The sequence below is a fragment of the Mandrillus leucophaeus genome, unplaced genomic scaffold (assembly GCF_000951045.1).
Source record: "Mandrillus leucophaeus isolate KB7577 unplaced genomic scaffold, Mleu.le_1.0 Scaffold639, whole genome shotgun sequence".
NCBI classification, from domain to species: domain Eukaryota; kingdom Metazoa; phylum Chordata; class Mammalia; order Primates; family Cercopithecidae; genus Mandrillus; species Mandrillus leucophaeus.
In genome coordinates, this window is record NW_012106908.1 from 1,107,636 (window position 1) to 1,126,553 (window position 18,918).

At 43.3% G+C, this 18,918-nt stretch overlaps 1 protein-coding gene and 1 long non-coding RNA gene across 3 annotated transcripts in view; one reads left to right on the forward strand and one right to left on the reverse strand.

Moving 5' to 3' along the window:
• FSD2 (fibronectin type III and SPRY domain containing 2) overlaps positions 1-8,619 on the forward strand; it is a 60,513-nt gene extending 51,894 nt beyond the window's left edge. Inside the window, exons 12-14 of the mRNA XM_012000674.1 lie at positions 581-713; positions 5,512-5,688; positions 8,129-8,619. Of these exons, the coding sequence (XP_011856064.1) occupies positions 581-713; positions 5,512-5,688; positions 8,129-8,381 (563 nt within the window). The 3' untranslated portion in view covers positions 8,382-8,619. The remainder of the gene's footprint in view (positions 1-580; positions 714-5,511; positions 5,689-8,128) is intronic.
• Positions 8,620-10,205: 1,586 nt separating this feature from the next.
• LOC105554284 lies at positions 10,206-16,893 on the reverse strand. 2 transcript variants are annotated; one of them, XR_001008301.1, is made up of 4 exons: positions 16,586-16,893; positions 12,667-12,822; positions 10,645-10,701; positions 10,206-10,527 (listed from the first exon to the last, which is right to left on the reverse strand). It is a non-coding gene; the product is annotated as an uncharacterized LOC105554284 (long non-coding RNA). The 2 variants fall into 2 exon arrangements; XR_001008302.1 differs by lacking the exon at positions 10,645-10,701.
• Between the last annotated feature and the right edge of the window lie 2,025 nt (positions 16,894-18,918).

Below are 18,918 nucleotides of genomic sequence, written 5' to 3' on the forward strand. Positions count from 1 at the left end.
CGGGCGTGGTGGCGGGCGCCTGTAGTCCCAGCTACTTGGGAGGCTGAGGCAGGAGAATGGCGTGAACCCGGGAGGCGGAGCTTGCAGTGAGCCGAGATGGCGCCACTGCACTCCAGCCTGGGTGACAGAGCGAGACTCCGTCTCAAAAAACAAAAAACAAAAAAAGAAGTCCCTCAATTCCTATTTCCCTTGGCAAATAGGTTAGACATTCTTATCCATATATAGGCATTACAGCTAGAGGTGAAGAGCACAGCCTCTGGAATCAGAGGGGATTGGGGTTCAAGTTTAAGTTCTATCATTTGCCAGATGATTTCTTAACCGCCCTGTGCCTCCATTTCCTCAACTTCAAAATGGAAATAGTAACACCTGTTTCTAAGGGTCGTAGTGAGGATTGTAGGGCATACTAGACACACAAGACTGCCCAATGAGTGTTAATTGCCATCTTTGTTAACGGGACGCCTATTACTAGGCCAGGTCCAGGCTTAGGTGTATCCCACACGAAGCTAAGCCGGCCACCACCACCCACGGGGAGAAATCAAGTGACTGGCTGCGGGTCTTCTGTGTGCTCCTCCTCCCACAGGAAGCTACTTTCGCCTAAACAAGGACACCTGCCATCCCTGGCTGATCATTTCTGAAGATGGACTTACGGTCGTACGAAGTGAAAGGAGAATCCCCGCCAGGGAGCTGTCATCCAGCGACACCCGCTTCACCAGGTACTTTGTCAACCTCTCACAAGGGCGTTCTGTGAACTTCCGGAAGGTGCCCTGCTATTCAGGTCAAATCCGAATATGGCATGGAGGCAGCCTTGAGGGAAAAGGAATCCCGGAAATGAGTGAGGAGAGGGGAGCCTAGTGGGGAGGGGACCCAGAGGAGTGTGGGTGAGAGGGGTCGGGCAGGTGCCGGCAGAAGAGCCCCCTGGGAGGGCGAGGTCAGGGGAGGGCGCGGTCCCCTGGGAGGGCATGGTCCCCGGGTCTTAGGCTGCCAGAGCTGGAGCAGCCAGTGGTCATGAGGGTGGGACAGGTATTTCTAGTGGAGGGTGTCCAAGTTCTTAGAGTTCTCAACAAAGAATTGGACAAAACGCACAAACAAAGCAAGGAAAGAGGCCAAGCACGGTGGCTCACGCCTGTAATCACAGCACTTTGGGAGATTGAGGCAGATGGATCACCTGAGGTCAGGAGTTCAAGACCAGCTTGGCCAACATGCCGAAACCCCATCTCTACTAAAAATACAAAAATTAGTTGGGCGTGGTTGCGCGTGCCTGTAATCCTAGCTACTGGGGAGGCTGAGGCAGAAGAATTGCTTGAACCCGCAGGGCGGAGATGGCGCCACTGTACTCCATCCTGGGCAACAGAGTGAGACTCCTTCTCAAAAAAAAAAAAAAAAAAAAAAAGCAAGTAAAGAATGAAGCAACAAGAGCAGAGATTTATTGAAAACGAAAGCACACTCCACAGGGTGGGAACGGACCAAGTAAGCGGCTCAAGGGCCGGGTTACAGAATTTTCTGGGGTTTAAATATCCTCTAGAGGTTCCCACTGGTTACTTGGTGTACACCCTATGCATATGAAGAGGCTAAAGTGAAGTTACAAAGTCATTTACTCGGTGTACACCCTATGCAAATGAAGAGTATGTTTCCTGCCACAGCTGAAATACAAAGTTATTTACTTGGACTTCAAAGGTTGGGGTTTTTCCGCTTAATTTAGTTCTAGGAAGTCCTTATGTTCCCTGCCCCCAGACTCTGCTCTGCTTCACAGGGGTCATGCTGTGGGCTAGTGGGAGAACAGAAACAAGGACCTAGATTTCCCACTGGTTAGCCCAGTGCTCTTTCTCCTGCACTGTGGTACCTTATAGCAAAACTCCTGATAGAAAACTGGCCATGGAGTGAGACGGTTCCAAAGTGAGGGGAAAACCATCATTGTGCTGGTGCATGACCTGTGGGCGGGGTGGCCCACCAAAGAAGCTGGCTGGCTGGTCCAGCTATTTCTAAAGCTTGGTACACAACATATGTTGAAATTACTTACATATTCCTTACTTCTTTCCAAAGTTAACAGACAAAATAAGGGGCAAATAAAAATACTGAAATAGAAAAATCAAAGCAATGGGAGAAAAGAAAGGACACAGGTTAACTTCAAGGGCTAATTCAGTTTCTAGGATTAACACAAATATGGCCTCTCAGCTTCCTGATATCCAGGGCAAAAATAGTTCTTGGTAGGTTGATTTTTAGAGTCAAGAGGATCTTCTAGGGAAGCAAAGGGGCTCTCCTATTAGGGCTGGAAGGGCCGCTGATGGAAAACTATCCAGCCTCCCTACCTAGGTCCTGGATAGTCCCCTCAGCTGGCTCTTCCTCTGACCCTGGCTTCCTGCTGGCCTTTTTATCGCACATGGGTTAAGCACCTACTGTATGCAAGTGTCAGTGTGAAAGAGCAGGTGCAGAGGAAAAGATTTTGTCCTTTCCTCCTCTGCCCTTTCAACCCAGGTTTGTAGGGTGTAGAGAGGAGTAAGCAGCAATAAAGGTCTTGCCTGACTGGCACCAAAGCAACGTTTAAAGCTACTCTCATGGGCACTGTCATAAGCCCCTCTGACCACAGCTGTGGGCCCCAGGCAGTCCCCCTCCCTCCAGGGGCCCTTTGCTACCCTTCAACCTTTGCATCCACACAACTCTAGCATCTTTCTGCTGAGGTCTCCTTGACCCCTGCAGAAGCCCTCTTGGACAGGACCCCCTCAAAAACAGCACTAAGACAGCATCCCTGTGGTGGTTGCCAGTCACACCTGGTCCTGGGAAAACACACACCTTGGATGAGGCCACTGCTACTTCACTCTTCCTTTGTGTGAATAAGAAAGCTCTCTGGGCAAAGCCTCAAGCATCTTCAGATTCAACCCTTTGTTATTACACTGAAAAGCTATGAACCCAGTTTTTGGCTCTCTCCTTCTAAACTTCTGCCTAGGAGTCTATTTCTAACATCTCACCATGAAATACAGGAGTTCTTTACACGTATCGTTTGGTTCTTGGCTTCTGGGGATCCAGCTAAGCTGAGTTAGACAGTCCCATTTTAATATCCAGTTGCCAATGTAGCTGTTGCCCTGTGAAACATTGTGCTGTCCTGGGGGACAAAGAGATAAAGATACAGTCCTCGCCCACCTAAGACTCAGATCTCAAGCGAAGGAGACGTGCATGCAAAAGGCACACACATTAAAGGTAAGGTAGATTTATGGACAAAGCATTGTAGGAGCCCCAAGTACAAAGACTTGGAAGGACAAAAGCATGAAGGATAAATAGGAGTTCTCTAGGCCAACAAAGCAGATAGTTGCTTTGTACGTGTACATATGAAAGAAGCCAAAAAGATCATGTTTGGAGAAATATGAGGAATTTGGTATGTCTGCAATATAGGGTCCACGATGGGAAGAGGTGGAAGATGAGGCAGGAAAGTCAGAGAAAGTCCAGTACATACACAATAAAAGTTTGGATTTTATCCTCTATGTGGTGAGAATTATTGGATGATTTAAAGCAGGGGAACAGGATCAGATTACATTTCAGAAAGATTTCAGTGCATGGTAGAACATGAGTTGGGGAGGGAGAGGGAAAAGGAAAGGCAAAGGCAGATAGGAAACAAGGAGACCAGAGAGGAGACTATGGAGGGCTTAACTATGCAGTAGGGTACGTGAGAGGAACCAGTGGAGTCAACAGCTGTTGAGCACATAAAACCAACAAGGCTAGCTGGTCACCTGTTTAAAGGGCATCAGAGAGGGAGATGAGTCAGGGACTATCATATTGCCATATTTATAAAGTGCTTACCAAGTGCTAAATATACTTCATCTCATGCAATCATCCCAACAGCCCTGTGAGGTCTGTACTATTATCAATCCCAGTTGACGGATGAGAAAACTAATTAAAACACAGAGAAGTAACTTGCCCAAGAGTATAATGCTATTAAGGGTTGAAGCAGGAATCAAACTAGAAGGTAACCTTGTAGCCACTACATTATTCCCATCTTAGTTTTCTGCCAAGGGGTTATCAGGTAGATAATGACTATATTAACCAAAATGGAGATGTGAGAAGTATGTACCCCTCCCCACTACACCCCAAACTTTGGTAGATAAGAGGGGTGGGAATATGACTTTCCATTTGGGACATTCCGAATTTGAAACAACAGGTGGAAATGTGAGTCCGGAGCTTGAAGCAGAGATGGCCTCATTTTATAGGTGACGTAACCGAGGTAGAAGTTAACCAACATGCAACCTCCTTCCCAAAGCTTTGCTTGGGCAGTAAGAACTTGGGGTTTTGAGAGTAAAGAGAAAATTTTAAACTGAACAAATCTTTCTAGGGATGTTGAGGGCTATATATATTTTGGTTAATGTAGGAGTCTCCTGAAGAAGGTAGGTAGAACATTCACTTTGGAGATACCAATATAATTTGATTTTCACTGAAAACTTTCCTGTGTTGATACTTTGCTGATGTAGAACAAAACAGTACTCTAACCTTTGTCAGTATAATTGTTCCCAGTGCAACCTTGGAGGTAGATTTTTTTTTTTTTTTTTTTTTTTTGCTGGTTGAATTGTCTTTATTAACAAACAGGATATCCAAGGCCACTACATTGAGGAGGGGTGGGGGGAGGGAGGAGGAGGGTTACTTGCTGCTCACACTATATACAGATGCAAGCAAGGGGCATGGAGAGTGAGGGCTCCCTGCTCCCTTCCTCCACCGGGGAAGGGCATGGGCTAGAAGAGGAGGAGATGGGGGTTGGGAAAGGGGGGAATGTTTTGGCTGGCGGGGTCCCCCCTCCATTCCCTGGAGTTTGGGGAAAGGGGAATCATTAAAGTGCTTTCAGAAAATGAAGAAATGGTCCCTGCCCCTGGAGTGGCTGGTGACCCCCCAAAAATCTAGGGCCCAGTGACCCCCCCCAGGGTCTGGTACATTCAAGGGGGGAGCCGGCTCCCCTGACGTGCAAATAAAGGGGTCCAGGGCCCTGCCCAGTCAGCAGCAGTGGGGTAAGGAGGTAGATTTTAATGATCTGTGAGGAATCTGCTATCTTGTTCTTCTTGGGCCGGCCTCTGAATTATTGTCTTCCTCCAGGAGTCATCCCTAACATGATAGCTACCTCAAAGGCCTTCCATGTTCATTTAGTACAATAAGCAATGGTGGTGAACTTCAAGCTTATGGTTCCCTTAACTGTGCTGTGTTGTATATTTTCAACCCTTTTCTTTTTTTATGAACAAGTGAACCAAACCTTTTTCTATAAAAGCCCCAACAATTTTAAAGAGCAAACAAAACTTGTTCTGTTGGTTTAGTGCCTCCTCCTCTCCCATTACCAAGCTGTATCATAATCTTCTTTAATCTTCAGCATCAGCCCACTGAGCTTTGAGAGCTAAGGGTGCTTTTACAAGTTAAGTGTCCAGAAGCACCTACCACCACATTGGTAGACCACCGACTGATTGATCCCAGCAGCTGGCTTCACTGACCTGCACAGCCAGGCTTGGGGCACCCCAAATCACACATGCTTCCACTTTCTAAAACCAGGTGTGTTGCTGTCATGGGAAATCTAATTCCAGTCCGAGGGCACCATTACTGGGAGGTGGAGGTGGATGAGCATTTGGACTATACAGTTGGTGTGGCCTTTGAAGATGTCACTAAACAGGAGGATCTGGGAGCAAACTGCCTCTCCTGGTGCATGAGGCACACATTTGCATCATCAAGGTAAAGTAAAATCTGGATACTCACAATTAAAATTTGTTTTTGAAAGATTACAGCAAGACCTTTTTACTAGCAATAATTAAGACACACGTTATGTTTTACAAATATTCTAAGACATTTCAGGAGTTGCTGCCAGTCATTTTCCCTAAAGTCCAAGTAAGAGGAGAAAGAGCAGCTTTTCTCTGAGCTAAAAATAGCTAAAATTTATGGAGAATTATGTGCCAAGTACTCTTACATGCATTATCTCATTTACTTCTCACAATTGTGTTATCTCATTTTAAAAATCAGAATGCTGGGTACAGTGGCGTGCACCTGTAGTCCCAGTTACTCAGGAGAGTGAGGTGGGAGGATCGTTTGAGCCCTGGACTTCAAGGCCAGCTTGGGCAATATAGCAAGACCCCTTCTCTAAAACAAAAACAAAAACAAAAATAAAAGAATAAAAATAAAAAGACCACACCTCACAGCAATTAGATAATCCAAACGACATGGATTTGGAACTTGGATTCAAACTCAAGCAGTCTGGCTCCAAAGAGTTCATTCCTAACCACTTAAGTGATTGATTTTTTCATTTCTGTTCACCTTTAGTATTAAGCCAATACAGTTTGCTTTGAAGCCCCAGTTCCATCTTTTTAAGTGAATGTGGGCAAGAGGCTTAGTAGTTATGGCTAATTCTGGTTTGCTCCTGCTGCTGGGCACTCTGTCTTTACACATGGAGTAGTTCCATATAGTAGGAAAAAAAGTCTCATGCAGCCCAGGTCAATGAATAAACTTTCAGACTTAGAACAACCTTCCTTCACCTCAAAAACTGAAAAACAAGACCCCACACTGCTTTCCCATCACACCTTGTAAAATGGGGCCTCTGACCCTCCTTGGTTTGATGAATCCTATTAATGTTCATCCAATGTTCTCTGCCCATGGTCCTCTATCATGGTTATTCATGCCCAAGCATAAGTGGGAAGACCAACTTCCCCCTGATAACAGATGAGGACACTAATGAAATCTACTAAACTTCAGACCCAGTTTGGGGAATGCAAGAATTACTATACACTGAGGCAGATACTTTATTTGGGGATTCTGCCTGAAGTAAGGCTAAAGATCAAAGTCTCTTCTTTAGAAAGGCAAGAACAAGGGGCAGAGTAAAACTAAGGGAGCATAAAGAAAGCCTAGAAGTCCGTGTGTAGGGTGAGGAATAAGGGGAGTAAGAAGAGAGAATAGAAGAGGGATGGAAGACAAAGGAAGGGCAAAAGCTACAGGCCAAGTGCTGGAGCCAATCCAGTTTCTTACAGATGTAGGGGTGTGTGTGTGTGTGTGCACGCACGCGCACATGTTACAAATGGAGAATGAAGGTAAGGCATCCTAGGATAAGGTCTCCTAGCAGATTTGCATTTTTGGCTCATAGTATTAGACTCCATTGGTGGTGGGAGAGAAAGTACAGGAAAGGACTCATATAGCTTCTGGCAGCTGCTTAGTTAAAATAAGGTGAAATGGGCTAGAGACAGGCTGGCTTCCTCTGACATGTTTAGATCGTATTCCAAGTGTTCATCCCAGCAGCCTAGACTAGCCTGTTGACACAAAAAGCTTTTCAAGTATCTGTAGGTAGCAGGGTTAGGAAATTCCTGTGACAGGTTTTGGTTTCTGCCATTTTTCAAAGTACACAGGATGCAGAGCACGGATAGTGATATAATATTGATTGGTAACAGGCCCACTGGCTCCCCACTCAATTTGAAAGTTTAAGAATTGGAGTAACTGTGCAGAGAAGAGCTTATGCCAAGAGGCCCATTTTATCACATGGAAAATCACAAGGTTCCCTGTTTCAAATGTCTAATCCAAATTTTAAAAACATGTTCTATTCCTATGCTAGTTTAGATGCAAGAGAGTTCAGGATGCTATAGGTAAATTTCTTAGGTTAAGAGGTTACTAGAGAAAAAATGATGTTTGAAAAATGTTTCGGCCAGGAGCAGAGGCTCATACCTGTAACCCCAGCACTTTGGGAGGCCAAGGTGAGCAACTGCCTGAGCTCAGAAGTTCAAGACCAGCCTGGGCAACACAGTGAAACCCTGGTCTCTACTAAAAATACAAAAATTAGCTGGGCTTGGTGGTACATGCCTGTAATACCAGTTACTCAGGAGGCTAAGGCAGGAGAATCGCTTGAACCCGGGAGGTGGAGGTTGCAGTGAGCTGAGACAGCACTACTGCACTCCAGCCTGGGTGACAGAGTGAGACTCCGTCTAAAAAAAAAAAAAGAAAATGTTTCTTAGGACAAATTTTAGAAAAGAGATAGTTTAGAGAATATAGTTTTAGAAATGGCTTGTCACTTTGGTAGTCATTTAATACTAGAAAGTAGCAAAATCATAGGACTATCAATAAAATTAATATGAAATGTTCTATAAATAGTAAATCTATAGAATTACTGAAACTTTATTATGTCAAATTTAATTTTCAGGCACAGGTATGAATTTCTGCACAACAGAACAACTCCGGATATAAGAATAACAGTTCCTCCAAAGAAGATTGGCATTCTATTAGACTATGAAAATTCCAAGTTGTCATTTTTCAATGTGGACCTTTCTCAGCATCTATACACATTTAGTTGTCAGCTTCACGAATTTGTGCATCCCTGTTTTTCTTTGGAAACCCCTGGGTGTCTAAAGGTACATAATGGCATTTCAATGCCAAAACATGTCACTTTCTATTAGAACATTCTGATGTCCAGTTTCCTGTCTTCCATGCCTACCCCTCTTGCAGCCAATCACGCCTTAGCTGGCTGAACATGGCATTTAAGCACCATGTGCCCAGCACAATTTATGGCTCATGTTATTATCTGGCAGAATGGTGTGCTGGCGCTCATTTCACCCAACCTGGATTCTAGTCCTGTGTGCTGCTAAGATAGTCATTACCAGGCCCAGCTGTAAAATAAAGGCTCAGACTAAATGAACTCAAAAGTCTTTAAAGTTGTTAAACTGTAGTTGTGTATATGCAAAATATGAGTTTCCAAAACCTAGAGAGCTTGGAAGATGAGGAGGGTAGTCTTAATGGCTCCAGCAGCCCCAGTACACTCATGCATTTCATGAGTCAGCCAATAATATACTTGAGAAGGCGAGAGGCTGTCTGTAGAAAACCAGGGAAGCTGTGTGCCCTTCTCAACGTCTTCTACCCTCATTTTCCCAATAGTGAGCAGCACTGTGGTGAGGTCCCTTCCACTATGTACTCTTTATAACACCCTCTTCCACTCCTACACAGTATGCACCACTCTCTAATTTTGAAATTACCTCTATAATGCCCAATTCCACGAAGGCAGGGACAGTGCCTGTTTTGTTAATTGCTAGATCCCCAAGGGCTAACACACAACAGCTGTCACCAAGTATTTGTTGAATAAATGAGTATCTTCTTCAGCCACTGCTCTTTGGCCTCTCACTGCTCTCCATGTGAAGGATGGCAGGGCTCTTTCAAAACTATAGCAAAGGACCTATGGCCAAGAAATGGGAAAAAACCTGGAATGGAGGCAGCGTGAAAGAACAGAAGGGCATCTGTGGCATATTAGCAAATGAACAACGATTTTTTAAAAGAAATTAACAGCCCACCAGAGGGCAAAGCTGAGGACGGGAAGGAAGACTGATCTCTAGCTAGGCAGCTTTCAGGCATCCTGCCTCACTGCCCCCAGGCCATTCTGTGAGCTCAATGCCCAACTCCATTAGCTACATTCCTGGTTCTCCTGTTCAAGTTTCCAGTTGCCACTTAAGCTCTGCACACATAGCATTTTCAAAGCTTGTGAGTGAAGCTGCAGAATAATTCCATTTGTGAAGCAATTACAATTCAGTATCACGTCCCACGGATGCCTCTAAACCCAGATATGCCCTAATCTCATCATTTAAGGTTTTGTGTTTTAAAAAAAGTCCACTTTGATGTTTTCTGGTGAAACCCTGTCTCTACTAAAAATACAAAAAATTAGCCAGACCTGGTGGTGGGTACCTGTAATCCCAGCTACTCAGGAGGCTGGGGCAAGATAATTGCTTGAACCCGGGGGTAGAGGCTGCTGTGAGCCGAGACTGTGCCATTGCCCTCCAGCCTTGGCACAAGAGCACAACTCTGTCTCAAAAACAAACAAACAAAAAAACCTCTGATGTTTTCCAGCACATGCAAAGCCTGACAAACTGAAAGACTCTCATCTTCTACTAAACTCTGGCTACTGGTATAAATGGCAGCTCAGATTCCTGAATTAACAGTTCACACTGACAGTTTAATAACTCATTATACACACACATACCTAGCCTGCCAAGCTGGACTGTCTACTCTGAAACAAGGGACAGCAGATGTAAGCACAGAAATGGTTCCAGTTATAAACAAACAAAAGATACATATATGTATATTAAAAAATGTTCTCAGCTACTGAAATAGAAACTACCAAGTAAGAAACAGGATATCACAGAGAAGGCAAGTTTGAATTCAGGGTTCTAATAGGCTTTATGGAATACTACACGTTAATATGAACACGGATAAATGGATTAAAAACTCGACACCTGTAAAGTTTTAATTAAATTTTTATTTGACCAAGAAAAAACTGTCTACAACTGTCTGACATTTACACCAAATGTCAGACAAATCCACTTAAGGCAGATTAGGAACTTCAAGCATCACAATTATTCAGCATAAAGAGCCTTTGTTGAAACATCTTTCTCATTTATTTAGAAGAAAAACATCTAGAACAGAACCAAACAAAACTTCTGTGTTTTTGTAAAAAAAATTCCAATTCCTTAAACTACTATAAACAATCTACTGAAACTGTATTCAACAAGGGACAGGATTTACCTCAAGGCCATGTTCACCTGCAACATGCTGATAAGTCTGTTAAAAAACAAAGCAAAAAAAGAGTTTTTAAAAATTAGACCACTGTAGCCACAATCCCTAACACTGGACAGTTAAAACAAAAGATATCAAAATCTGTTCTTTTCTTAGCTTTACCTGTATCACTTTATAACTCCTAAGAAAGTCAATTCACATAAGCTGTGGCCTCCCCACCTTAACAAAGGGGAAAAAGAATATGTAAAACTACCACAGAATCTTGGTGTAAACTAACATGGGTTTAGTAACACAGAGTGCAGTATTAAGAATTTAAGGCACCCTTATAAGTCAGTCAATTGGAAAGTTGGTTTGAGACTTGCAAACTAAAATGACACTGGTTTCTGATAAAATTAAATGACTTTTATTTTAGAAAAGTGTGTTTAATAAATTACTTCCTGCTGGTTCAAATGACACACAATCACTTGTATACATCCACTAAGATATTTCTGAAGTGTATACTTAGTCAAAAGTAAAAAGCAGAGCAAATGCATGGGCAGTGGGGCCTTTTTCTTAATACTTCTCATCCTCCAAAATCTGTTAAAATCATCATCTTCCACAACTCACACACTGGAAGCTGTCCACAGCACAATTCACTATGATGTGGCATTCTGTAAATAAGACTGTATTGGTCTTGATGCAAGCAGGTTCAGCTACCATACTGCACTATAAGAAAAGTCCTCTCCTCAACTTACCAAGACAACTTCTCCAATTTCTAGTCACCTTCCTATCAATTAGTAGAGCAAGATTCTCACATGTTCACTATGTCTTTCTGCAGTTTTCTCATCTATAAATGTACTACTCCTATTTTCTATAGAAAGACAATGGAAAGCATATAATTGCTGTTGGTAGATAAGTAGGCCTTGAGTTTATTTTGCAAACAAGACCTGTTCTATCTACCTTTTCATTTAGGAGGCTAAAAGCAGAGTCAGCTTGATTTCAAGGACTCTATTTTCTTAGTCTCCAGAAGAACATAACCAAATCCGACTTTTAAAACACTGTCCTTTACCATGTCAAGATACTCAAATAAAGATAATTTATAACTTCAAGCTATAGGAGATTAACTCTGTCCATATGCTTGTTTCACTGTAACCAATGGTTAATTAATCTAAATGCAAGAGAAGTGTTTGTTATTTGGAAAGAAGACCCCAGCTGGTCAGCATCTTTTCTGTCATCCGGAAGTCCCCTGGAAGGAGTATGACTATGACCTGGGCACAACAACTGCCCCTAAGTTAGTACTTATTTTAGAGTTGCTACTGAACAGGTGGTGGTTCTTGTCAAGTATATCATGTCTGACTATTTCATTGTTTGTTTTCTGCTATCATCAGTTCCAGGAAAAAAAAAAAAAAAAAAGCCCAAATTGATTGCTTTTTCATTTTGCCAGAATGTGACCGAATCATGGTTTTTAGCTCTATTTTCACCTTACTCAAATCCTGGAGGAATTAAACTATCATTTATTTGAAACGTTACAAATTAGCCTCCAGCTGATTCAAACAACATGTAGTCACTCAGACATAGCCAATAAAAATGTTTTGGTAGTATGAACTTGGATTCTAATCTTGCTGTCTCTCCTACTCTCATTCCTAAGTTTAAATGTTAGGTCTCTTGCTTGAAAGGAATTTAAGAGATGCCCTTAAATTCAAACAGACTGGATTGCAGAAAGGAATATAATCCATTCACTGGGAAAATACACAACCAACAAAACTGAGATTTCCCAACTGTGCACTATAACAATGCAGAAACACAGTTTTAGAGATGGCTTTACTGGGTATATACATTGCTCTTTGTAGACCCATCTATTATTCTGCCACCCAGAAAGATTCTTACCCTCCTACTTCCTTCCTACTAAATGAATGTTTAAATTAAACATTTAAATTAAACATTCATTTAATTTAAAGGTGATAGGGCCAGGGAGAGGGAAGGAAAAAACAAGAAGCACTATCCAAAAGTAAGACCAGTACTTTGGAGAAAGGTAAAAGATACTCAACATTGTTTTTTGTACCATTTGCAATATATAAACCAGCCACAGAGTCCTAGGCACCCAGAATGGACCTCCCCTTCCTTGTCTACCTAATGCCTGTATAGCCTCTTGGAAACACTGCCTTATTCCTCCCCGTCCCAGGAGAGGTTAAGTGCCACACTCACCTCTTTTAGATTACTTAAGTAGCTATACTGCAATCATTGACTTGTGTCTGCTCCACTTGACTATAAGCAAATTGAAGGCAGGGTTTGTGCCTTCATAATCTCTGAATGATCTGAAGATGGAAATAACTGCTTCGTGCTTTCAGGGAGCTCATATACCTGCAAAGAGAAAAGAGACATCAAATTATCTTCCAAATCAAAGGAAAAGTCTCTTTATTAGAAAGCAAAGCAGCTTTCAAATTTGTGTGTGGTTGGGGAGTAGAAGGAAACATTAAAATATGAATCTGCTGGGCACGGTGGCTCATGCCTGTAACCCCAACACTTTGGGGGGCCAAGACGGGCAGATCACCTGAGGTCAGGAGTTTAGACCAGCCTAGCCAACATGATGAAATCCCATCTCTACTAAAAATACAATAATTAGCTGGGCATGGTGGCGGGCACACGTGATCCCAGCTACTCAGGAAGTTGAGGCAGGAGAATCGCTTGAACCAGGGAGGCGGAGATTGTAGTGAGCCGAGATGGCCGCCATTGCATTCCAGCCTGGGCAACAAGTGTGAAAACTCCGTCTAAAAAAAAAAAAAAAAAAAACCCAAAATATCAACCTTTCTTCTGTCCCAATACATCTTAAAGATCTGATACACAGTCCCATTACTAACAGTGCTCCATGGTGACTTCTAATCTAGGCAGAGTGGGAGGGGGCACAGAATGATCTGGGGATGGGAAAGATGTGGTTTAGAATGCTCTTCCCATCATTGCAAGAGACCTTTGACACATTTAATATATATTACAGTTAGACTATCCTTACGAGAGCCCAAAGATCTTCAACATGTATATTTTAAATGTTCTGAATCATAAATTTGGTTCATATGCCCTGGAGGCTAGTGAGTGAAAGCTGCCCCCTTGACTACTGAGTAAGCTTAACTGTCAATCCTATATTTATAGCACAACATGAGTATTTGGCTTTCTGCTAGTTTCAGGATCTAAGACTTTATGGAATAAATCATATGCTATAAAGTTAATGTCAAATTAGGGATTTAGAAAGATCAAAGGTGATTCTTTTTCAAATGTCAAGTATCTTTAAAAGTCAATTTTAAAAGTGATACAAAGCAACAAAGTATTATAGCTCAGTACCTAACAACAGCCCCTCTCCCCCAAACAACTTTGGCCAAATTTATATATTAATCTGTAGGGTGGAAATCAGATAAACAAACCCCTTGTTACTGAAATTTCATCCTTTTCTTATAAAGTGACCGATGGCTAGAATTTTCAAACAGTGGGATCCTATGCTCCATTATTTTAAATCAGAAATAAAGGGATCATTCTATAGTTCGTTATTGGAAATGGTTCTCTGAATGTGTAGAGCACCGGTGAACAAATAAAACTTTGACGCACACACACATAGGTACATGCAAAAGAAAGAAATACATGTTCCCAGTCCTTCAAAGAACCGCAAGCCAACTTCCCAAAAATAACCACATATAACTAACTACCAAGGATTTCTACGTAAGGCATTTTAAACACCATTTACCAATTTATTATAAACTCAGTAGTGGGTATGTTTCTGTACAGTTATCCATTGAAAACTCATCTAAGTTCTGGAAGAGGGAGAAAAGGGAGATGGAATATAGAGGCTGTCACATGCTACCGGCTACTGGCAGGGGAAGGTAAGCAAGAGATAACTGGCCAAGAGAGTGAGAAGAAAAACTGCCTGTGGCTTGTCCATGTACAAATCTACTAAATTGGTAGTCTTTTATTCTTAGCCCTTGATTCTCTAGCAGCTGGTCTGAACCACTGTCTGAAACCATTAAAAAAAAAAAAAGTAATGGGATAAAAAGAATACAAAATGGCTGGGTGCGGTTTTGTAGAGATGGGGTTTTGCCCCATTGCCCAGGCTGGTCTCAAACTCCTGAGCGCAAGCAATCCATCCACCTCGTCCTCCCAAAGTGATGAGATTACAGGTGTGAACCACCACATCTGGCTGAGAAAATTTTAAATCTCAAGTTATATATGTGTATTTTTGTAGAGAAGTATCCTAGCTGATTAATAATAAACTTTCCAAGCATAGAAAAATATTACAGGCCAGGCACAGTGGCTGACGCCTGTAATTCCAACACTTCAGGAGGTCAAGGTGGGAGGACGGCTTGAGCTCAGGAGTTTGAGAACAGTCTGAGCAACACACAGAGACCCTGTCTCTACAAAATATATATATTTTTTAATTAGCCAGGGTGGTAGCTCACACCTGTGGCCCTAGCTACTCAGGAGGCTGAGGTGGAGGAGCTCTTGAGCTCAGGAGGTCAAGGCTGCCAGTGAGCTGTGATCGCACCACTGCACTCCAGCCTGGATGACAGTGAGGTCTTGTCTCAAAAAAACAACAAAAGAATTAAAAATGGACATCTGTTTGTGTTCTCTGTGCCTGGAATTATACAGCTACTGGAAATACAAGCTACTGTGCTTGTTGTTGCATTTTTAAGGTGATACTTCTGCTCATGTCACAATCACAACAGCAATCATTCCTCTACATAATCTAAAATTTCTTTGAAATATCTTAAAAGTTGGTCTCTGTGGGGGTTTCTGAAAACCCTTCTCGGGGTTAGTGAAGTCAAAACTATTTTCATATGAACAAAAGCTCTTTGGAGTCCTCAATAACTGTTTAGTGGCTCCTGAGACCAACAAGTTTGAAAATTGTTTATATAGGAGCCGTGCACAGTGGCTCACACCTGTAATCCCAGCACTTTGGGAGGCGAAGGTGGGAAGATCACCTGAGGTCAGGAGTTCAAGACCAGCCTGGCCAATATGGTGGGACCCCTGTCTCTACTAAAAATACAAAAATCAGCCGGGCATGGTGGCACACACCTGTAATCCCAGCTACTCAGGAGAGCGAGGCAGGAAAATCACTTGAACCCAGGAGAGGGAGGCTATTCATGGCTTCCCCACAATGAACATCTGGTTGAATGAGTTCCCCAGTACTTAAGACACCCCCTATGTGAAGTGAACAGTTTTTCAATATTTGCCAATGTATGGTTTTCTGGGCCTCAGGCTCACTTATTTTCTTCACAGGCTTGCCACTTTCCTACAACACATTTCCATTTCAATAACATGAGAGAGATGAGTGCAATAATGCACAAGACACTTAAGCCACATAAGCACCAAATGTAAGATTACTTAAAACAGCTGAGGGTTGACTGCAGTGCACTCTACAGAATCAGTTTTCTAGGGTGAGCACATAGCGTGTTCAGTGAACCCCAGGCCGCTCTGTGTAAATGTGTGTAACAGGTAATGAAAGTTCCTTCTTCACATATTGTTACTACACATCTATTGCTAAAAGTGAAATGACAGAAGCGACGTGACAGACTCATCTCCATCTATAAAGTATGGAAGATGTAGATGACTGACACAGTTCTAACTAACACACGCTGATTTTGCCTTTCATGGATTTATACTGTATGTAGACGTACATTCACCCTCTTCACTCCTCCTTGCAACTCCCCATCCACTTCGTAAAAAAAGACAAATTGTCTAGCAATGCAAAGAAACAGTATAGTGTAGAACAAATAATTCCGGGCTGAAAATGAAGAAATCGCGCTTTCACTCTCGGCTCTGTTATTAACAAGTTGTATAACTTTCGGCCTATCTCCCCTCACCACGCTTCAGTATGAGCTAAAAGGAGGAAGACGACCAAGATGGTTTTACTCACTTCTGACACCAAACGACTGCCAGCAGATTCAGGAAGCTTAAGAATTACCAGCTCTGTGTGTGTGTTCTAAAATTAATGCAACAGGTGCTGCTGCCTCCAACAGGCGTCACCGATTCAGAATGTTTGGGTTCGCGCAGGCCCTTATGGGACACAGGATGGCACCACCTATGTGAAAACTGCAAACTAGTCTGGTGAGTGCATATTTCTCCTTTCCACATTTATACTTACCTCAGCTCCGTCGGCTACCAAGCTCGTTCTTCAAATGAGGTGGAGAAATGTAAGCGCAATGAACGAGGCCCAGATCGCTGGTGGCGCTGAACCCCCAAAAGATACACACAGCGACAGATGCAACGACCCCTCACCTCTACCCCCCTTCCCTGCTGCATCCTCTGAAACCTGATACGCCTGCCTGCCTACCAGGACGCTGCCGTCACCGGCTCCGCTGGGTGGTCAGAGACCGGACTTACCTCCACGCTACCGCCACTCCAATGTCCCACCTTTCTAGTAAATCCACTCTCCTTCCGGCGGAAAAGCCCTTCTAGTTTCCTGGGCGTGAGAGGAAGTCCAGCCCCACGCGCCAGCGGGATCTAACTGGATGCGCCGAGGAGCTTCGCGCAGGCTCAGAATCGATCGCTCGGCTGGTTGACGTTATCAAGAGGAGAGTCGCTCTGGACTGGGGGAAGGCTTGCGCGGGATCAGGTTGTTGCTGGGTCCGAGGGCGGTAGGGAGTGGAGAGAGCGCCGGGAGTCGCTCAGCGGGGTCTGGGAGAACGGCTTGCAGATTCACATCTCCTCTGCCCGCGGATGTCCTCCGGGGAATTGAGGCTTCCTTTCTCAGCGGCCCTTTTTTCTCTCTTTGCTCCCGCTGCCCCTTGTATTTGGTTTCTTACTATTTATGTAGCATCATTGCTTGCGGTTATAATGGCCACCACTTTATTGAGCATTCACTGTACAAGCATCTCACAGCAGGCGCTCATAAGCATCTGGCGATTCTTGGCCACTGCTGGAAGCCCAGCCATTCTTTGGAAGGAATTTGACAGCCTACATAATCCTGTACTCTAATATCCACGTGGTACTCTTGGAGCTAGGAAGATGAAATTGCCGTTATATTAGTTTTCTGAAGCCGCCATAACAAAGTACCACACACTGGATAGCTTAAAACAACAGATATGTTTTCTCGTTTTCTGGAGTCTGGAAGTCAGAAATCAAGATGTCAGTGGGGCCTTGCTTCTTCTGAGGCTCTGGATAGAATCCTTCCTGCCTATTCCTAGCTTCTGGTGGGAGCCAGCAATCATTGGTGTTCTTCGGCTTGTAGCTGCATTAATCCATTCTCTTCCTCTTTTATCAAATGGTATACTCCCTGTGAGTCTCTGTCTCTGTGTCTTTTATAAGGAAACCAGTCCTATTAGGTAAAAGGCTCACCTTACTCCAGTATGACCTGATCATGACTTATCACATCTGCAATGACACCCTTTCCAAATAAGATCACATTTTGAGGTTCCAGGAAGGACATGAATTTTGGGGGCGACACTAACCAACCCAGCACAGCTATCAAAGTTCTTAAGAAGTAAACAAACAAAGAGTTGACAAACAAATGTAGTACAAGTGGATTCAAACTTAGTTCAGTTTTATCTGAGTATTGATAGACATTCGGGATATCCCTTTAAAAGATGGGTAGAGGCCGGGCGTGGTGGCTCACGCCTGTAGTCCCAGCACTTTGGGACGCCGAGGTGGGCGGATCAGTTGAGGTCAGGAGTTTGAGACCAGCCTGGCCAACATGGCGAGACCCCGCCTCTACTGAAAATACAAAAATTAGCCGGGCATGGCAACAGGTGCCTGTAGTCCCAGCTACTTGGGAGGGTGAGGCAGGAGAATCGCTTGAACCTGGGAGGTTGCAGTGAGCCAAGATCACGCCATTGCACTCCAGCCTGAACAACAGAGCGAGACTTCGTCTCCAAATAAATAAATAAATAAATAAATAATACATGGTGGGTAAGATTTGACTGTGCCATCATAGACTGTCAGAGACAACATTCTGGGCAAAAAAAAAAACATTACAGACAAGGAAGCAGGGGTTGAACTGTAAAATAAATTAGGTTAAAGCGGGAAAGACCTTCATTGCATGCTGAAGAGTTTGGAGCCTTTTCTTCATATAAAATTAGGAGCAAATCAACGTGTTTCAGCAACTTAGTTGTGCTTTGAAGATTAATTTACCAGTTTGGGCCAAGCCTGCTTTGCATTTCTTACTCCAGTTTAAGAAGTCTTACATCCTATTATCTGAGCATAACGTGCTGTTTTCATTGTAGTGTCTCTGCCCATCCTGTCTCCTCTGCCTGGAATGCTGCCATGGGGCTACATAATATTCACTTGTCCTTTTTTTTTTTTTTCTTGTCCTGGAAATTGTATTATAGCATGGCGAGGAGTTGAGTGGGGAGAGAAAGTTCTTCAACTCATTTTATGGCATTAGTATCCCCGTAATACCAAGACTGATAAAAAGCACGAGAAGAGAAAACTACATGCCAAACTCAACGTAGATACAAAGCTCTAAAATAAAGTTCTATC